At 34.5% G+C, this 18,190-nt stretch overlaps 1 protein-coding gene across 1 annotated transcript in view; it reads right to left on the reverse strand.

Annotated features, from left to right (window-relative positions):
* LOC126779596 (RNA-binding protein Musashi homolog Rbp6-like) overlaps window positions 1-16,913 on the reverse strand; it is a 110,259-nt gene extending 93,346 nt beyond the window's left edge. Inside the window, exon 1 of the mRNA XM_050503732.1 lies at window positions 16,790-16,913. Coding sequence (XP_050359689.1) covers window positions 16,790-16,857 — 68 coding nt within the window. The 5' untranslated portion in view covers window positions 16,858-16,913. The remainder of the gene's footprint in view (window positions 1-16,789) is intronic.
* Between the last annotated feature and the right edge of the window lie 1,277 nt (window positions 16,914-18,190).

Below are 18,190 nucleotides of genomic sequence, written 5' to 3' on the forward strand. Positions count from 1 at the left end.
GCTTAATTTGTGTGTATAATTCATCTCGTCGGTGAAACGTCGAGGTAAGCGTGTGGTGATATTCTGCAACCCTTACCATAACCAACTTGGTGGAAGTATTGTGCAAGCTCGTCTGGGTAGTTACCTATTGTTAATATTCTTACAGTGCCAATATCTATGGGCGGTGGTGACTTGGCAACACATTTACGAGCCTACCAATTTCAAAATTTCCTTTCACTATTCTTGGAAACTTTAACATATTTAAATAACATTTTACGGTAAGTATTAAAAATGCGAAATTATCACGATTCAAACGTCGACGAGTGTTTTGAAGAAGAAAATCAACGTTAATTGTCCGAATTTCAAACAAGTTCGTGGTGACGTGACCCAGTTGGGACGTTCAATGTGAAACAGTGACGTGAGCTGCGAAAAAACCGGAAGATATGTCATAATCAACTCGACGGCTGATGACGGAAACAGCCGTGTTGGAACAGTCGATAGAACCCAAGTTTTGTATTTGTGGTGATGTGATGCTCTACTGACCTAGTCAGACTCTACTCCCATCATTGACCAACGCAGCAACAACTCCTTAGGAGATATTATAGGGCTCTATGGTGTGCGTAAACACAGATGCATTCTCTTTAAACTCTCTCGTAATTCGATAGGATACAATCCAACACGGATAGAATTCAGGCGCAGGATTGACTCTACGTCCTTTCCGTGGACAGCACTGTGATCTTCGTAACTTGTGAATGCTGCTGATCATGTCTCGAAAAAAACCCCCCCATCACTGTTTAATTAACTGCTCAGGGAATCGATAAGGGCCTCGAGATCTTTTAGTCTTATGAGATAGAAGAAGAAGTCAGTTTTATATATTTAACACTTTACTTAACACAAAGATATAAAATTTATTCAAAACAATAATAAAAGATAACTAAATATTAAAGGCAGACCCTAATAGACTTTACGATCACGCCGAAAGAAAAAAAAACAAACAGATACTAAAAAGACCTGAACACGTAGACATATACCAGCCGGTTGGCGTGGTTGGTGGATGCTTGCCTTTCACGCCGAAGGTTGTGGGTTCGATTCCTACCCAGGACAGATATTTGTGTTCATGATCATGTCTGTTTGTCCTGAGTCTGGGTGTAATTATCTATATAAGTATTTACAAATGAAAAATAGTATATGTAGTATACCAGTTGTCTGGTTTCCATAGTAAAAGTTCTGTATAAGCTTAATTTGGGATCAGATGGTCGTGTGTGAAAAATGTCCCAGGATATTATTATTATATATAAAGTCGTTGTTACAATGAATACCTGGTGCAAGCCAAGCGTGTTCTATATACATGTTAAAAGCATTAGATATTTACCGATAATTAAATTATAGTTGCTTATATACTCGTTATATCGTTCATCATCAATTTCACTTTCTATACGGAAAAGCAATATAAAATTAACATTTCAGACAAATAGCCGAATAATAAATAGCTTACGTTGAAACTCATTCATTGTGAACTCATTAAGTAGTTAATAAATAAAGTAGGCGAGGTGCGCCGGCGCATTGTTTACGATCAACGTAAACAGTCTCCACAGACGGTGTAGGGGGGCAACGTGTTTTGCTTTTACATATATTGTAAATTAGTTGGATAAATAATCTATTTGCAGATTATGTCCATGCGCTGTCAACTGTAATTTATTGCCAGTAAATTATATTATACATGCCTATAAAAGGTAAAACGTAAATTCTTTTTTAAATAAAATAGACAGGCGGACCGGAGGAGTAGCCTGATGGTAAGTCATCGCCGCTCGTTGACATTGGCGCTGTAAGTGATATTAACCATTTCTTGCATCGCCATTTCCTACCAAACAGACTTGCCTGAGCCCTACCACCAATCGAATTATCATGGCGGTCGGATGAACGGTGTCGATCTTTATTCATCTTAAACAGAAATATCAAACACAATATATGAAGTCGCCGTATTGGTATTTTTTTTTTAAATATTCATATAAAATTCTGAACAACTTTATCCATTGTTAAATGTGTAATTAAAAAAAATGCTTTAATAGCATTCGTTTGACAGAGTTAAAATAATATTTATAAAAATATTAAGCTTTTGAATTAAACAGAAAAATTGTTACGAAAGGCCGGTATATTGATAAAAGTTGTGGCTTCTTCAGCCTTATATATTATATTACTAATATACAATATAAATACATACTTTGTGCAAGCTCGTCTGGGTAGATACCACTCACTCATCAGATATTCTACCGCAAAACAGCAGTACTTGGTGTTATTGTGTTCCGGCTTGAAGGATGAGTGAGCCAGTGTAATTACAGGCACAAGGGATATAAAATCTTAGCTCCCAAGGTTGTTGGCGCATTGGTGATGTAAGCGACGGTTAACATTTCTTACAATGCCAATGTCTAAGGGGGTTTGTGACCACTTACTATCAGGTGGCCCATATGCTCGTCCGCCTTTCTATTCTATAAAAAAAATACACGACTACAATTATTATAAAGTATAGAACAAGACTGTCCTAATTAAAGAGGATTATAATGTCACAGTCGCGCGTTTCTTTAGCACGTAACATCAGTCTCTCAATAATTACTTAACATTTCAGAACGAATAATTAATATACTTTCAGTGAAGTTTTCATAGATTTAGCGTCGTATATAAATCGGCTTCTTCGTTATTTATATTAATTACATAGCATGTTTATTTTCAGATTAAATTTAGTTTAAAAATATTAGGTTTGGCTGTTAAATATGTTCAATGTGTTGTTCGACTTTTTTTTTCTTATTAGATAACGTTGACGCTAACTGAGATCTGTTTGGAAAACAGTGCCATCTAGTGACAATAATCGGAATTCATCAAATGAGTTAGTCTTTATAATTTTAAAAGTTAGTATATATTTCACTCTATAATAATAAAAAAAATATTAGTTTGATCGTCTGGGCTTGGATGAGTTCTCAGTACCTGAGACTCCCCCTAGACATTATAGGAGAGCCGAGTCGGGACCGGAGTCGCAATCCCGTTGCGCGATCCAAGATACGGAGAAGGTAAAACCGTATGGTCTTTAGTGGGTATTCTGGCATACTCCTTAGTACTCCTAGGAGATTTACAAGCTTTAAGCAACACCTAGATTGCGTATTCTAGCGAGATAAATAAAAAATATTAGTATATTCAGAAATAGTTTCATATATGTTGCTGGCAATTTTTCCTGTTCAAGAAATTATACTTCACTCATTAAAAACTTACAGAATTAATCGCAACCATTTCTGTTATCGATTCACAATCGTAATCTAAAAGTTGGGATTTATGTCCGCCATCTTTTGTTATATATATTATATCTCGGCCAACTTCTCGTCTCAATAAAAATAAAAAACAACACGGAAAGATATTCAGTCACTTTCCATTCCATCAATACGCCATTGTTATATTTCTTGCTTCGATTTTAATTAAAAACGACATTTCAATTTACTTTTATAAAAATTAAATAGTCAATCTATATAGATCTGTTTTTCGTTTATTTAATCTGTGTCAATTTTGACAGCTTGTTAAAATTTTCATTTGAATTAATTTAAATATGTTTTGACGTATGTGGAATGGAAATAAATAATTATTACAAATAAAACAGCAAAAGTCTATTGCTGTTCAAACGATGCTGCTGACAAAACGGCCTGTTAAGGATTGAAGTACATTTCACCACGCTGATCCAATAGATCATCATCTTGTTATCTTTAATATACATATTTATTATTATTATTATTTGTCTTTGTTCCTCTTGCTGTAAAAACGCTTGGACCTTGTAGTAATAGTACAGGAACTTTCATTAATAATATAACACCTCGCCTTATTGCCTCTACTGGTCACAGTAGGGCTGGTTCACTTTTCACCCAGACGTACGGAATTGTGATTCGAAGGGGAAACGCTGCTAGCAGTCTTGCCATTCCACGCGGTCATGATTTATACAGTAGCTATTTTAATTTTTATTTGTATATTATGACAATAATTCTTATATAATTATTCTTCAGATTTACATAAACATGTTCTTTATATAGAGATTTATTAATGATCACCATGGAGTGATAGTTAATAATGTTGTCTCAGTCTCTCGATTTGATAATATATGATGACAGAAAGAGAGAAATTAGTTAGTGTTTAACTAAACACCTGATAAACGGTTAGAAATAAAGTTTTTTTTATCGACATATTCAATATTGCTACAATCACTGCATATTATAAAACAAAGTCCCCTCGAACTACTGGTGCTTTGTGTACTAGTGGTAGAGGTTTGTGCAAGCTCGTCTGGTTAGGTAACACCCACTCAGATATTCTACCGCAAAACAGCAGTACATGGTATTGTTGTGTTCCGGCTTGAAGGGTGAGTGAGCCAGTGTAATTACAGGCACAAGGGACATAACATCTTAGTTCCCAAGGTTGGTGGCGCATTGGTGATGTAAGCGATGGTTAACATTTCTTACAATGGCAATGTCTATGGGCGTTGGGGACCACTTACTCGTTCGCTTTCCTATTCTATAAAAAAAAGCCTCGAATGGATTACCATACGGTTTTTACCAATGAAGTGATTCACGAGGAAGATTCAGCTACATAATAAATTCTTCGTACGCGGGCGAAGTCGCGGGCCTGTGGCTTGTATGGAATTCTGGTTATTGTTTAATCTGCGCTGTTTTCATTCCATACTAATCGCATTTTGCGTCAACGCTATTGAATAAGTGAAGTAACGCTGTACATTTTTCACCTCCGTTTGTCAATAGATTTCCATTTTTTAAGGAATGGTGTCTAATTTTAACTGTAGTTATATCAATAAAAAAATTTGAATTCATATTTGTTTTCCTCAAAATTTCGCTCGAATTTCAACCAATGGGCGAACAGCAACACATTTTAAATACCAATAGGACTCCATTTAAAATTGTTTAGACGATTTAAGACAAAACATAACAAAACGTAAGCTTCCTATATTACTTTGATCTTTGAAGTAATAAACAAAACAAACACCAAAGAGTTTTTAAAAAGAAAAAAAACTACTTTAACGCAATCAATGTTATGAAAACACAATGTTAACGAAATTAAAAATGGCATAAAGTAATTTATAGTACATTAATTACTTTTTGAAGATAATCTTTAGCTCATTTCACTCTTTCAATATATATCGAACCTCTTGAAAGTTCCTACAAAAAGTACCAGTACGTTTTCAGTAATTAAACTCTACAGATTATAAATATCCACCTGCTGGTCGATGTCCTCTCTTTTTGAGAAAGCTTGGAATGAGTTGGAATGCGTCAAAATACACGTGGCAGAATTTGTTATTTGATCACTCGCAAGTCCTGAAAAATGTAGGAATAACCTTTAGACTACCCGGTGGTACATTGCCCCTTGGCGAGGAAACCAAGTATGGCCTTGGGCTGTGGCCGTCTTTGACATGAATCGGAGAAGCTAAGCGGGCGATTTGATATTACGCGTCCCGAGCTGTCCTCGCTAGTACGTACGGCAGCGCGAGACCATTTCGGCTGCCGGCCTTAGGGCCTGGAGGCTACAACCTCCCACGCCGATCCTCTGTATAGCATTGGCGACACGATTACTCACAGGAAGAGAAATCTCATCCGAGTATCCAGGCATACAGTTTTTAATATATTATACCTGGCCATCCAGTAATGCTAACATATAAATACAAAAAAGATGCGAGAACAATAACGCTATCTACCAACAGTACATATTAGTTAATTTTATTTTAAAAGAATAATATAACGTGCAATTGCTTAGCGACACAAGATTACATAAAAATATAAAAAAATTATAAATGTGAAAGTTGTATATTTCTTTAAATACCAGTCTCTGTATTATTATTTAATATTAGTAACTAACAATGATTGCAATAGGTTTTTTTGTATATTAAAATACTTATATACCAATGCTTTGGGCAGGTCCGTTTATTTATTTTGGAATTTTAAAATGCATTTGATTAATAATTTCACCACCTGTACCTTAAATCCGACATACTACATTATTTTGCTTTCGTCGGCAAACTATAGAATTCCCACGACATGTATAACAACAACTGTCCCCCTCGCTCAAGCAACAGCTGTTGTTGTGTGAGAGAGACAGCAGAGCGTCCCGCTGGGACCTCACCTTGGACCGATCTTTCTCCTTGTTTGTAAAAGTAAGTTTTTATTTCAAACAGGATTAAAATTGAGTGCCATTGTTGTTTTTTTAATTTTCTTCAACTATTTTCGAGCTGATTGTTTTAAAAATCAGTATACATTCATAATTCTAATCAAATACATACTTAGAAGGACTTTGATAAAGTTTTTTAATGAAAACTAGTTCGAAATATAGATTCTAACGAGAAAAACTGGAGAGAAAATGAACTTCCTCTTAATACGGATATAAATAAATATATACATTTTATATAATCTTCATAATATATATATATATATATAGAAGCTCTGAGATACCAACGCACAGCCCATACCACTAGGGCTGGCACCATGCAATTTTGCATGCGGGCTACTTGTATATAGTAGGTCAGCATTAAGAAAGGATTTTTGAAAATTTATCCCCTAAGGTAGTAATGAAGGGGATGAAATTTGGTATGAAAATCCTTCATTTTTGACGAAAGAGCTTTGGACATTCTCGTAACAGCCTGTGAATGTCCCACGGCTGGGCTAAGGCGTCCTCTCCCTTTTTGAAGAGAAGGCTTGGCCACCACGCTGCTCCATTGCGATTTGGTGGAATACACATGTGGCAGAATTTCAGTGAAATTAAACTCATGCAGGTTTCTTTACGATGTATTCGTTCACCGTAAAACACGAGATGAATTATAATCACAAATCACAAACTAAGCACATGAAAATTCAGTGGTGCTTACCCTGGTTTGAACCCACGATCATCGGTTAAGAATCACGGATTCTTACCACTGGGCCATCTAGGCTTTTTTTTTTGCTTTTGACATTGGTACTTAGTAACTCTAAACTATGAAGCGAGCGCGGTAAGGCACTAGTTTAATCATCAAAGAGAATTATGAAAAAGACGAGAACGTTAGTATTTCAAATTTTATAATTTAATTTTGAAAAATCAGTTTTTAATATTAATTGAATACATTGTAGTAACCATGAGAATTCTAAATAGATTTTTTGTATCTTTGCGAAAGCAAGTCTGTTTGTTGGCTAAGCTTTTGCTGGCTGGAACCGAAAAAGCTACTTCTTTTTACATAAAAACTAACACGCGAGCGACGCCGCGGGCGAAACGATAATGTTTTATTGATATATATAAGATTCATTACTGTATAGTATTAAACTAGTAACTACTAAGAATCTTGCCGTTTATTCTTAAACGGTTTTAGCTTCACATTAAAAAGCTAGTTCTAAGAATTATCTTAACCTCGGAAATATTTTTAAGCTGTAGGTGCATATTTCATTTACATAACAAAACCGAGTTACCCCTTTCGTTACTTGATCAGGTAAAAAGTACAATGGCAGAGGTGGGAGGGAGAGGTGATTAGAAGAGGATAGCGAGATGTTGCCAACTCGCTAACAATGCGACAGCTGTCCTGCGGCTCTACTATCGTAACTCCTTCGAAACTCGATTGAAGTATATTTGATAGTACTAATTTCTAAATAAGGGATTTAATTTGTTGTATATAATTAACATATATATATTATAAGTCTTTAACAAATTACAATTATTTATATTTAAAAATGTCTCCTGTTATTATTGAAATTGGTGATTTTGTATCTACACTTAATATAAATGCGAAAGTTAGTTTGTCTATCTGTTACGCTTTTACGGCTAAACATATGAACTGATTCTGATAAAATTTGGTATAAATCAAGCTTGAACCTTAAGTATATAAGCTACTTTTTTACCTTATCCCCGCCCCTCTCTTAACACATATGCGAGTTCTAGTTTCCACTGCTACTTAATTCAATTGGGTTAAATATAAGCAAGATATTTGCATTTGAACATAGTACAGTTTATGTCCCACTGCTGGGCTAAGGCCTCATCTCCCTTTTGAGGAGGTTTGGAGCTTATTCCACCATGCTGCTCCAATGCGGATTGGTAGAATACACATGTGGCAGAATTTCAATGAAATTAGACACATTCAGGTTTCCTCACGATGTTTTTTCTTCACCGTCAAGCACGAGATGAATTATAAACACAAATTAAGCACATCAAAATTCAGTTGTGCTTGCCCGGATTTGAACCACTAGGCCATCTCGGATTTGAACATTATAAACGTCAATCGACTATCTACGTCTTTTGTTTTTAAATATTGCATACCCACGCGACTTTTGACAGGGTCACCTCTTCCGAGTTATCGCAGGAATCTTAATTACTACAAATTATACATATGTACAGGTATATAAGCAGCAGGACGTCTGCCGAGTTTTGCTTGTATATAACAGTATTAGGCGTTTTAAACTATGTAACTACCTAATAACTTCCGAGTCGGATGTTACGCTTCGTGCTCGCTGTAATTTCAACAGTAAGTTTAAGTTCCGCATTTTGAATACTTAAAAAAATTAACTGTATTTTAGTGTAGTGTCTAGAATATAAGGTTATGGATTCCGATATCCTAGATTCAAATCGGGATCAGACGAAAATAAAATTCGTATTTTGAAAATTTGTTTCTCAAAGCCACTTTTTTTTATAGAATAGGAAAGCGGACGAGCATATGGGCCACCTGATGGTAAGTGGTCACCAAACGCCCTTAGACATTGGCATTGTAAGAAATGTCAACCATCGCTTACATAGCTAATGCGCCACCAACCTTGGGAAATAAGATTTTATGTCCCTTGTGCCTGTAATTACACTGGCTCACTCGTCCTTTAAATCGGAATACAACAATAACAAGTACTGCTGTTTTGCGGTAGAATATCTGATGAGTGGGTGGTACCTACCCAGACGTGCTTACACGAAGCTCTACCACCAGTAAACTTCTGTGCCTCAGACACAAGTTAATCCGTCTAAATCTTCAAATTGTCATCCCATGATAGTAAGGGAATAGACAATGTATCTGATGCGCACACGAGTGCAATACAATATTTCGTGCACAGTTGGTCAGTCTTCGTTGACGAAGGCGTGACAGTAAAAAAGCTGTGAATGTTCCATTGCTGGGCTAAGGCCTTCTCTCCCTTTTTGAGGAGAAGGTTTTGGAGCTTATTCCAGCACGCTGCTCCAGTGCTTGTTGGTGGAATACACATGTGGCAGAATTTCAGTGAAATTAGACACGTGCAGGTTTCCTCTCGATGTTTTCCTTCACTGTCAAGTACGAGATGAATTATAAACACAAATCAAGGACATGAAAATTCAGTGGTGCTAGCCCGGGTTTGAACCCACGATCATCGGTTAAGATTCACTCGTTCTTACCACTGGGCCATTACAGTTAACATCATCACTCTTATTTATTTAATTTATTATATCTGTACTTTGGACTTAAACAGAAATTGTATTTCTAAACAATTGTCATATACATATAATTATATTAATATTTTAAAAGTCATTTAGGCTTCCATATTAACTATTGTACCCGCTATATACTAATGCTCATATATGATATTATTTATTTAAGAATTCGCCCGAGTTTTTTTTCAGATGTTATGTAAACGAATAATTTTAATATATTCATAAAAAAACCTTGAACCAATATTAGTAAAAGAGAAACTCTTATAAAAAAATAATCAACCATTATCTATAAATTAAGACCGATGGTAGCACAGCGAGCTGCGTAATTTTGCACATTTCTTTTAAAGCTGCGCCGGCGCAACGGTCGGCGCTAGTCTGGATCGCAACAAATCTACCTGCCTCAGGTGATATTTTTAAGACGTTTTACAAAATATCTGAATTCCAGATTTAATTTTGGAACAATCTTGATCCAATCTTTAATTGATAAAAAAGAAAGATGACTGAACATATATATATAGTAATAAAGTATATTTTAATTTAAATAATTAATAATATCCTGGGACATTATTCATACACGGCCTTCTGATCCCAAACTAAGCAGAGCTTGTGCTATGGAAACCAGACAACTGATATACTACATATACTACTTTTCTTTTGTAAATACATACTTATATAATTACACCCAGACTTACAAACAGACATGTCATGCATACAAACGTCTGTCCTGAGTGGGAATCGAACCCACAACCTTCGGCGTGAAAGTATCTACCAACCACGCCAACCGGCCCAAAATTTAAATTATAAAATTAAAATCACAAGTACAAGAATATATAGTTATATGATAAATAACTATATATAATAAACTAAATATACATTTCGTCTCCGTCCTTTGTCTGTTTGTCCGTCTGTGTATTACATTTGAGAAAAAGATGGCGACTCCTCTCGATGTATTTTATATCACGAACCGATGGTAGGTTACATAGAATTTAATCACGTGACATATTGATTCAAAAGTGTTTGAGGTACTTGATGTGAGGATGTGTGTGTGTTAGGGGGAGAGGGGAGTGTTAGGTAAAAAAAAGTATAATAGTCTATAGGAAATGAAGCTCAAGTTAATTTTATCAATATCGGCTTAGTAGTTTAGCCGAGAAACGTAACAGATAAACGTTACTTTCGCATTTATAATATTAGTATTGTAATCAGGAATATGTCAAATCACTAAAAAGTAATATCCTCGGACATTTTTCACACACGGCCATCAGATCCCAAATTAAGCTTGTACAGAGCTCGTATTATGGAAACCAGACAACTGATATACTACATATACTACTTTTCTTTTGTAAACACATACTTATATAAATAATTACACCCAGACTCAGGACAAACAGACATGTTCATGCACACAAATATCTATCCTGGGTGGGAATCGAACCCACAACCTTCGGCGTGAAAGGCAAGCATCCACCAACCACGCCAACCGGCTTTTAAAGTACTAAATTGTCTATGGTTTACTTCTAATATTTTTAATAAGAGAATAGTATTATCAGTCCGCTGCCACACTACGTGACAGTAAGGTCTATATCAGTTAACTTAATGCCAATAAATTCGTAAAATTATATATATCAAGTGTAACCATTTTGTAGTATTTACAATATATTTAAATAAATATGTAATAGCCGTAGACTTGCCATGTAAACGATACGTAATAGTAAGCCTTACCTTTTTCCTTTAACCCACCTACAATAATGTTAAATTATAACCAAACTAGATTAAGAAATTACTAATATCCACTTGTTGCATAATTTTTGTATTTACTTATATGATTAACGTGTGTTTCTCATATTAAGTTAAACCAGAAATAGTGTGTAGCTTAATAAGCAAAGTCTAAGTACCAATTACAAAGCTATATTTATTTATTATTTGTATATATTTGAGATTTTTTAGATTATTCCCTTAATGATATTAATTTCTGACACACGTAAGTGTGATCGCGATATTTTCACGAAATTAAATCTGAACATTAGAACACCTGGTGAACTCTGCTGTGCCCATATTTAAAGCTTGACCTTTAGGGATTCAAGTGTTTAATCCATTTGAGGTGATTGTATCTAGTGTATATCAATTCCACGGTTTATTTAAGGTACTACCCACTCATCAGTTATTTTACCGCTAAACAGCATTTCTTAGTATTGTTGTGTTCCTGTTTGAAGGGTGAATGAGCCAGTGCAATTACAGGCATAAGGAACATAACATCCTAGTTATAGCATTAGCTATGTAGGGGATGAGAATGCGGACTGGCAAAGGGCCACCTGATTGTAAATAACATTGGGACTTTAACAAATATCAATGATTACTTATATCCATTGCGTCACCGAACTTGGGAACTAAGATGTTATGTACGTCGTTCCTGTAATTTGCTGGCTTACTCTTCCTTCAACCGTAATACAAAAATACTAAGTATGAAAAATGTCTTGTGTGAGGTATCTACCTAGTCGGGCTTGCACAAAGCCCTACCTCCAAGTAAACATGAGCTGCTATTTATTATGACTGCACATATCAAGATCCTGATTTCTAAGCCGATAATTTGTCAAGTTCTGCCAAGAAATTCTTGCTAACAGGAATTTGACAGTATCCAGATTCCCGTGCCTCGGAAAACACATCAGGGATATCGAATTACGGCAGCAACGCAATCGTGTCTATGTTTGCAGCCACACTGCAATTTCTTGGTCCCAGTTCTCTGATATATGAGTTATGAATTCGCATATTTCAAACATATTTTACGTTTAAAATAAATGTTATTTATCTACTAAACAAAAAAAGAAATTATTTTGACACACGAAGTGAATAAGGAATTTAACTGTTTTCCCTTTGCCTATTTAAATAAAGATAATTACTGTCAATGTCACATGTCATTTTATCAGCTTAGTATCTAGTCTGTTATTACGTAATAACTCCTCTATATGAAGTAGTGTTATTGAACGAAGCGATCCGATGTCAGAATATACAACGTGCTTCCATTCGGGCAAAAACTTCATTCAAACAAAGGCCATCGAACAAAGGAAGATGAATCGCTTACACGCCATCATGTACGCGGAGTTGCCATCGTTTAAAACATAACCGAATTTGTTGCAATTATTTTTTTTTCCCAATTAGTTTTACTTGTTGCACTGCTGTAATTTTATAATCTGTGGTCATAATGAAAAATTTTCATTTCATTATTTAGATTGCAATAGACTATATGTATATCTATGAATATCGTAGTTACATCTATTTATACCGTGAAGCTACTTAACCTTCGTTGATAATTTGGCTATTTCTAACGCAAAGATTATTTCTAATAAAATTTTACTGTAAGCTCTTGAGATAAACGCGTACAGACACACAAACACTCATTTAAATATACCTAAGTGTTTAATTGATTTAACATATAGGCTACACCAGCACCTTTACCCCCAAATCAGAACCAGGATCAGGATTGTGGTAGGGCTTTGTGCAAGCTCGTCTGGTTAGGTAGCACCAACTCATCAGATATTCTACCGCCAAACAGCAGTACTTAGTATTGATGCGTTCCGGTTTGAAGAGAGAGTGAGTCAGTAACAGGCACAAGATACATCTTAGTTCTCATGGTTGGCAGCGCATAGATGATGTAAGATATGGTTAATATTTTTTACAATACTAATGGGTCAATGGTCTATGGGCGGTGGTGATACTTACCATCACGTTGTTGCTAGTTTATACTTTTCAATTTGGTTTAAATAAGTACTTATGAGTAATATTTTAATAAGTTTTAATATATACCAATTGTTTTCAATAAAAAAAATATATTTTTTTATGTATTATAATTATGCAAGATTTATAACAGAATAATCAAATTTCTGTATTAATCATAGTCACGAAATAAGTCACGAAACGTCATATGTATACACTTCCTCGTTTCCAGTCTCGAGTTATTGATTTAACAAATGGCAACACTTGAACGAACTCCACAGGTAGGTGAACGGTCTTTGACATTTTCATTACGACCGAGTATTTTAAATCTCTGCTTAAAAAACAAATAAAAAAATAAACTTTTTTAGGTAAATTATACGTACTAATGATTGATTAAAAAAAACTTTAAGTAGCTATTTTTTTAATGTCATTAAACATGTTATGCAATTCATGTTGTAAAATGTAATAAATGCTTAAAATTTTAATAGATTTTAAAATTAACAACTTTCAATCGAAATATTATTAATAATATCTAACATTATCTGTAGATATTAACCTTTTTTTACAATATATTATTTTGATCCTGTTTTGACAGTAAAAAGCCTAAAATATTCACATTAATAGATATTATATAACTTTTTTTAATGAGGATTTTTTTTATGTCAAAATAAATATTTATAATAAAAATATTCTAACATATATTTTATACTAACATAAAATAATATTTTTCTATAAACCTTGAACAATGTTTATTTTATATCTGTTTTAAAATATATAGAGGCAGCGCCTCCCAAACGTTTATTGTTCAATAATAATTAATGGTAATTGCTTAATTATTGAGTAAAATAATAGCGATTTTTTTGGTTTTTGTATATATTTTATATTAATAAGTATTCGTATTGGAGTTTTCAACGATAATTACAAAATTTCACAACATTTCGTCATATTTCGGAGATTTTGTAGCCGTAACTTTAATAGTACTTTTTTATGGTAAGTTTGTGCTCAGATGCTGTTTAGGAAATGAGTAATTGGATATTAAGTGGTTACATCTGCTCAATTACATTGACAAAGTCATGGGCAATGGCTCCATACGTAGTCGGTGCGCAGTCAGCCGTGGTGCTTAAGTTATATATCGCTTACATTTGAGGTCACGTCCCTTTAAAACAATTTGTAAACATGCAATAAAAATATACATAAATACCTGGTAGACTTTGACAGTTAATAAAGAAATTTCAATTTCAAAAACGAATTAATCGTTTCGATATGTCAATAAAATTAAAAACGAAAGTAATAGACGTAGAGTCACGATTACTGTATTAAATATGACAATTAAAATTTAAAATCGTTCTAAATTTAAACAAGAATACATAGGATTAGCGGTTAGTTTTTTGAATAAAGAACTCAATTGTTCATCCATTATAACTAACAAATAAAACAAAAAACATTTCCTTCCTAAAGCTTCGTCGGCTATTTGGTCGCGAGCCAAAATACCGTGTAAGAACAATAATTTCGTTACATGAGCAGAGGTCGCGCACTGCAGTTATTGCCAAGCTATCCTTCGATCGTCTATGGTTATTTCGAACTATTTTTAGATTGTTTGATTTACTTTCAATTGAAGATAATTTGAACTTATTACAATATGGCGTTTCTATTTTATTTGTTAAAGCATCTTCCTAAAACTTTTCTCCTCTGCTTGACATTCGTTTTTTGTAATTAAATTTCCTATTTCCAATTAATCTATTTGTATTCATAATTTAAAATCATATACTATCTATTCCATATTTACTATTTTTTTAATTATTTGCTTTCAGCGTTTTATTATTTAGATGCAAGTCAATCAAACAGGCTTTTAAACAAATGCCTCTTTATATATTTTAAATGTAAATGATAATAATTAAGTCATTTTGAAAGTAAAATATTTTACCATTCTTATTTTATTATAATCAAGCCGCATCAAAGTATTTTTATATTATTCCGTTCGACCTTGATATTGAAATTAAGAGCAATAGACGCACACACATATATCATATGTTATAAACGACCAAGCGATGTCTGGTGATGACTGATAATATATTAAAATCACCTTGACCCTTCCAACCGTATAAGGCTGCTCATCAGCCATATCTTGATTTATGTGTGAAAACGTCGTTGCCATTTTAAAACAGAGCTTACTTCACACACAAGCTTTTTATTTAATTTAGAAGGAAAAAGATACAGATAATGTCGATAAAATTCACACATTGAAGATTTACTAAAACATTTCAACGACAGATTTATATAATCGCTATAATTGCTTAAAATTTTACAAATGCTATTGTGATAGGCTTAAAAGCAAGCTGTTATTGTAACGTATATCATTTCGCATGTAAATCTATCGTCCGTCGTTTCTTGGGCTATCGATTTAATATCCTCGATTGAGTTTAAGCGTCCTTGCATCCACATGAACAGTGAACGTGTGTACATTTAAAATCAATAATACCAATTGTCGGATTTGTTAATTAATAAATATAAAATATATCAATGTTGTTGGTTATTTCCTGATTAATTTTTATTTCAATTCGAATGATCAAATAGAATAATTCTATTGTTTCATTGAAGGAAGATATACTCGTTATAAAAACTACAGTGAAAAAGATTTGTAATTTTATACCGACAAGATATATTTTTTTGTATAATTAAAACAAAGGTTTCTCGTAACCGCTCGTCCGAGCAAAAAACGTATGCGTATGTAAGTAACGAACTACTCGAGCGCGAAATGAGGCAGCTATTTCATATAGCTCGTAAATAGACGCATTTGCTACATATATGTATGTGTTAATATCTAATATTTAACATAAATGAAATTAATCTTTACTTTTCCTTTTCAGCCACACCTCGTTTTACATCAACAAAAGGTTCCTTCTGACTAAATACTCAAGGTTAATATTATCAAAGTTGTGGAACATGTACATGCATTTCTATCAAATCAACCAAGAATGTACGACATGTTTGATGAGATTCCGAGAAATCTATCTTTGACACTCGGCTACTGCCACAGATTTACAAGAAATTCCTAGACATCTCGTGTAGGAACTTCGAATACCCGTTTGGAATAACGAGAAAAATCGTCTCGTATGCGAGCTATGCGCTGAGTATCTGTTGCTTCGGAACATAAGTAGCTCGCAAGGGCGGCGGCTAAGCCATCGAATAGTGTTATAACATTTTTATTAAAAACAAAATCGTTGCTCCAACGGAAGAGGGCGACACGGCACATAATGTCTTTTGTTTACAATGAGCCGGTGTCGGCCGGTCTGTACGCCACATCAATACGGGAACCCCGTTCGTCAATGCGACATTAATGAATCCAAAAGATCTCAAGACTTTCGATCGTTGAACAACGAGAAATTTAAATGGAATCGTGTATTAAAAGATAAAATCTCTAAGAGCGTGGTTTCATCGTATTGTCAGGACATCGACACGTTCCACAGAATCACGACGACGCAGAAAAAACAGAACAGTAATACTGTATCGACGTTTGGTTTGCGGAGCCGCAAGGCGAGACAGGCACAATGTCGCACCGCTGAACCGTTGAAATATCACTCTATCGGCGTTTTTACGGCTTCAGAACACTTGACACTGGACACTGACGCACTCGTGCAGGCTGGACAGGTAAGATATGTAAGGGCTCGCTCACCTCAGCCTTACGGGCGGCGGGATGTTGAAAGCCGGGTACAATTTCGCGTTGGGACTCTCGAACAGCATCGCGATTGTTTTGTTCACCGCGCGCGCATCGTGTAACCTTCCGTTCGGTTCGGCGGCCGGCCGTACACTGACTGCACGCCCTCCCCGCGCCGTGACGTCACCACGCCACAAGCCACTTTCAGCGTCCCTATTACTCGCCCCGGGAAAAAAAGAGAGATGAATACAAGTCCGCAGTAAGTACGGTGGCGACGCGTATGTCTCTAGCTCAGCCCCTCTTTTATGTTGTAGGGCTTCGCGCTGCGCCTACCGCTTTACTAATCATTTAGTAAGTCAATTTTAAACGCAGTAAATACTCACATCAATTGAATCAATTGCGTAGCCTTGCAAATGTCGACCATTTCATACATCAGTTATTACATAATATTTGCAGCGGAGAAGCGCAAATAACAATAGTTACAAATATTCAGCGAGGTTATGACTCTGTAGGCCATAACCTGTTTCAGTAGAAAACGTTTTACTTCGCCCACTCACAAGCGGATAGGATAGGTCGTGACTTGTATCAAACAATTTCTTAACTTTAACCAACATTTGCAATCGTTTTGAATTTATAACATGAACCTGAACTCATAATAAACATTGATGTCGGCACATGACAGAGCTTTATTTAAATATTACTCTCCAATAACTTAATTTCTATCCACCATTACATAAACATTAGAAATTATAAGCAACGAACAATAAAAAAAAAACACAAAGTAAAAACATTGAAATGATTAACTAAAATTATAAATAATTATTGTAAACGTATAGAGTTTGAGAAACGCTGGGAATTAAATTTATAAAACAGTATACAATACGTTTCAATCAATATTAAATAAATATTTACAATAAATATTCTATAAATATAATTTAGCTAGCTTTGTTTTTAATTATTATTAATTCGCCCTTTCATATAGTTGACTCTGACGACATTCGCGTGACCCTCGTCGCCACTCGTTGGGGTAGCTTAAAAAGTAGCCGATAGCCTTCCCCAGGATTTAAGCTAAGCTATATATATATAACTGCTCAGTTTTATTAAATTCATTCAGTATTTTAAACGACAGACTATATTTTTTTTTCTTGTCTCGGATATTCTTCTATTGTTGTAATTAAGCTTTAATTTATTTATATTAGTGTTTCGTGAATTTGCTGTCGCTACTTTTTTCTTTTTATGTTTAATTACAAGCGGTGTAGCGGTGTAGCGGTGTAAGCCTTAATAAATAAATAAAAAATATTAAGACAATTTTTTATAGAAAATTAAAATATCGTTTTATAACTTTAGTTAATTTATTCAATTCGACTGGACCGTTAGTGCTGTTGGCAGCGACCCTGACTGCTGCTCCTGTATGGTATG

Source organism: Nymphalis io, chromosome 29, assembly GCF_905147045.1.
Source record: "Nymphalis io chromosome 29, ilAglIoxx1.1, whole genome shotgun sequence".
Lineage (NCBI taxonomy): Eukaryota > Metazoa > Arthropoda > Insecta > Lepidoptera > Nymphalidae > Nymphalis > Nymphalis io.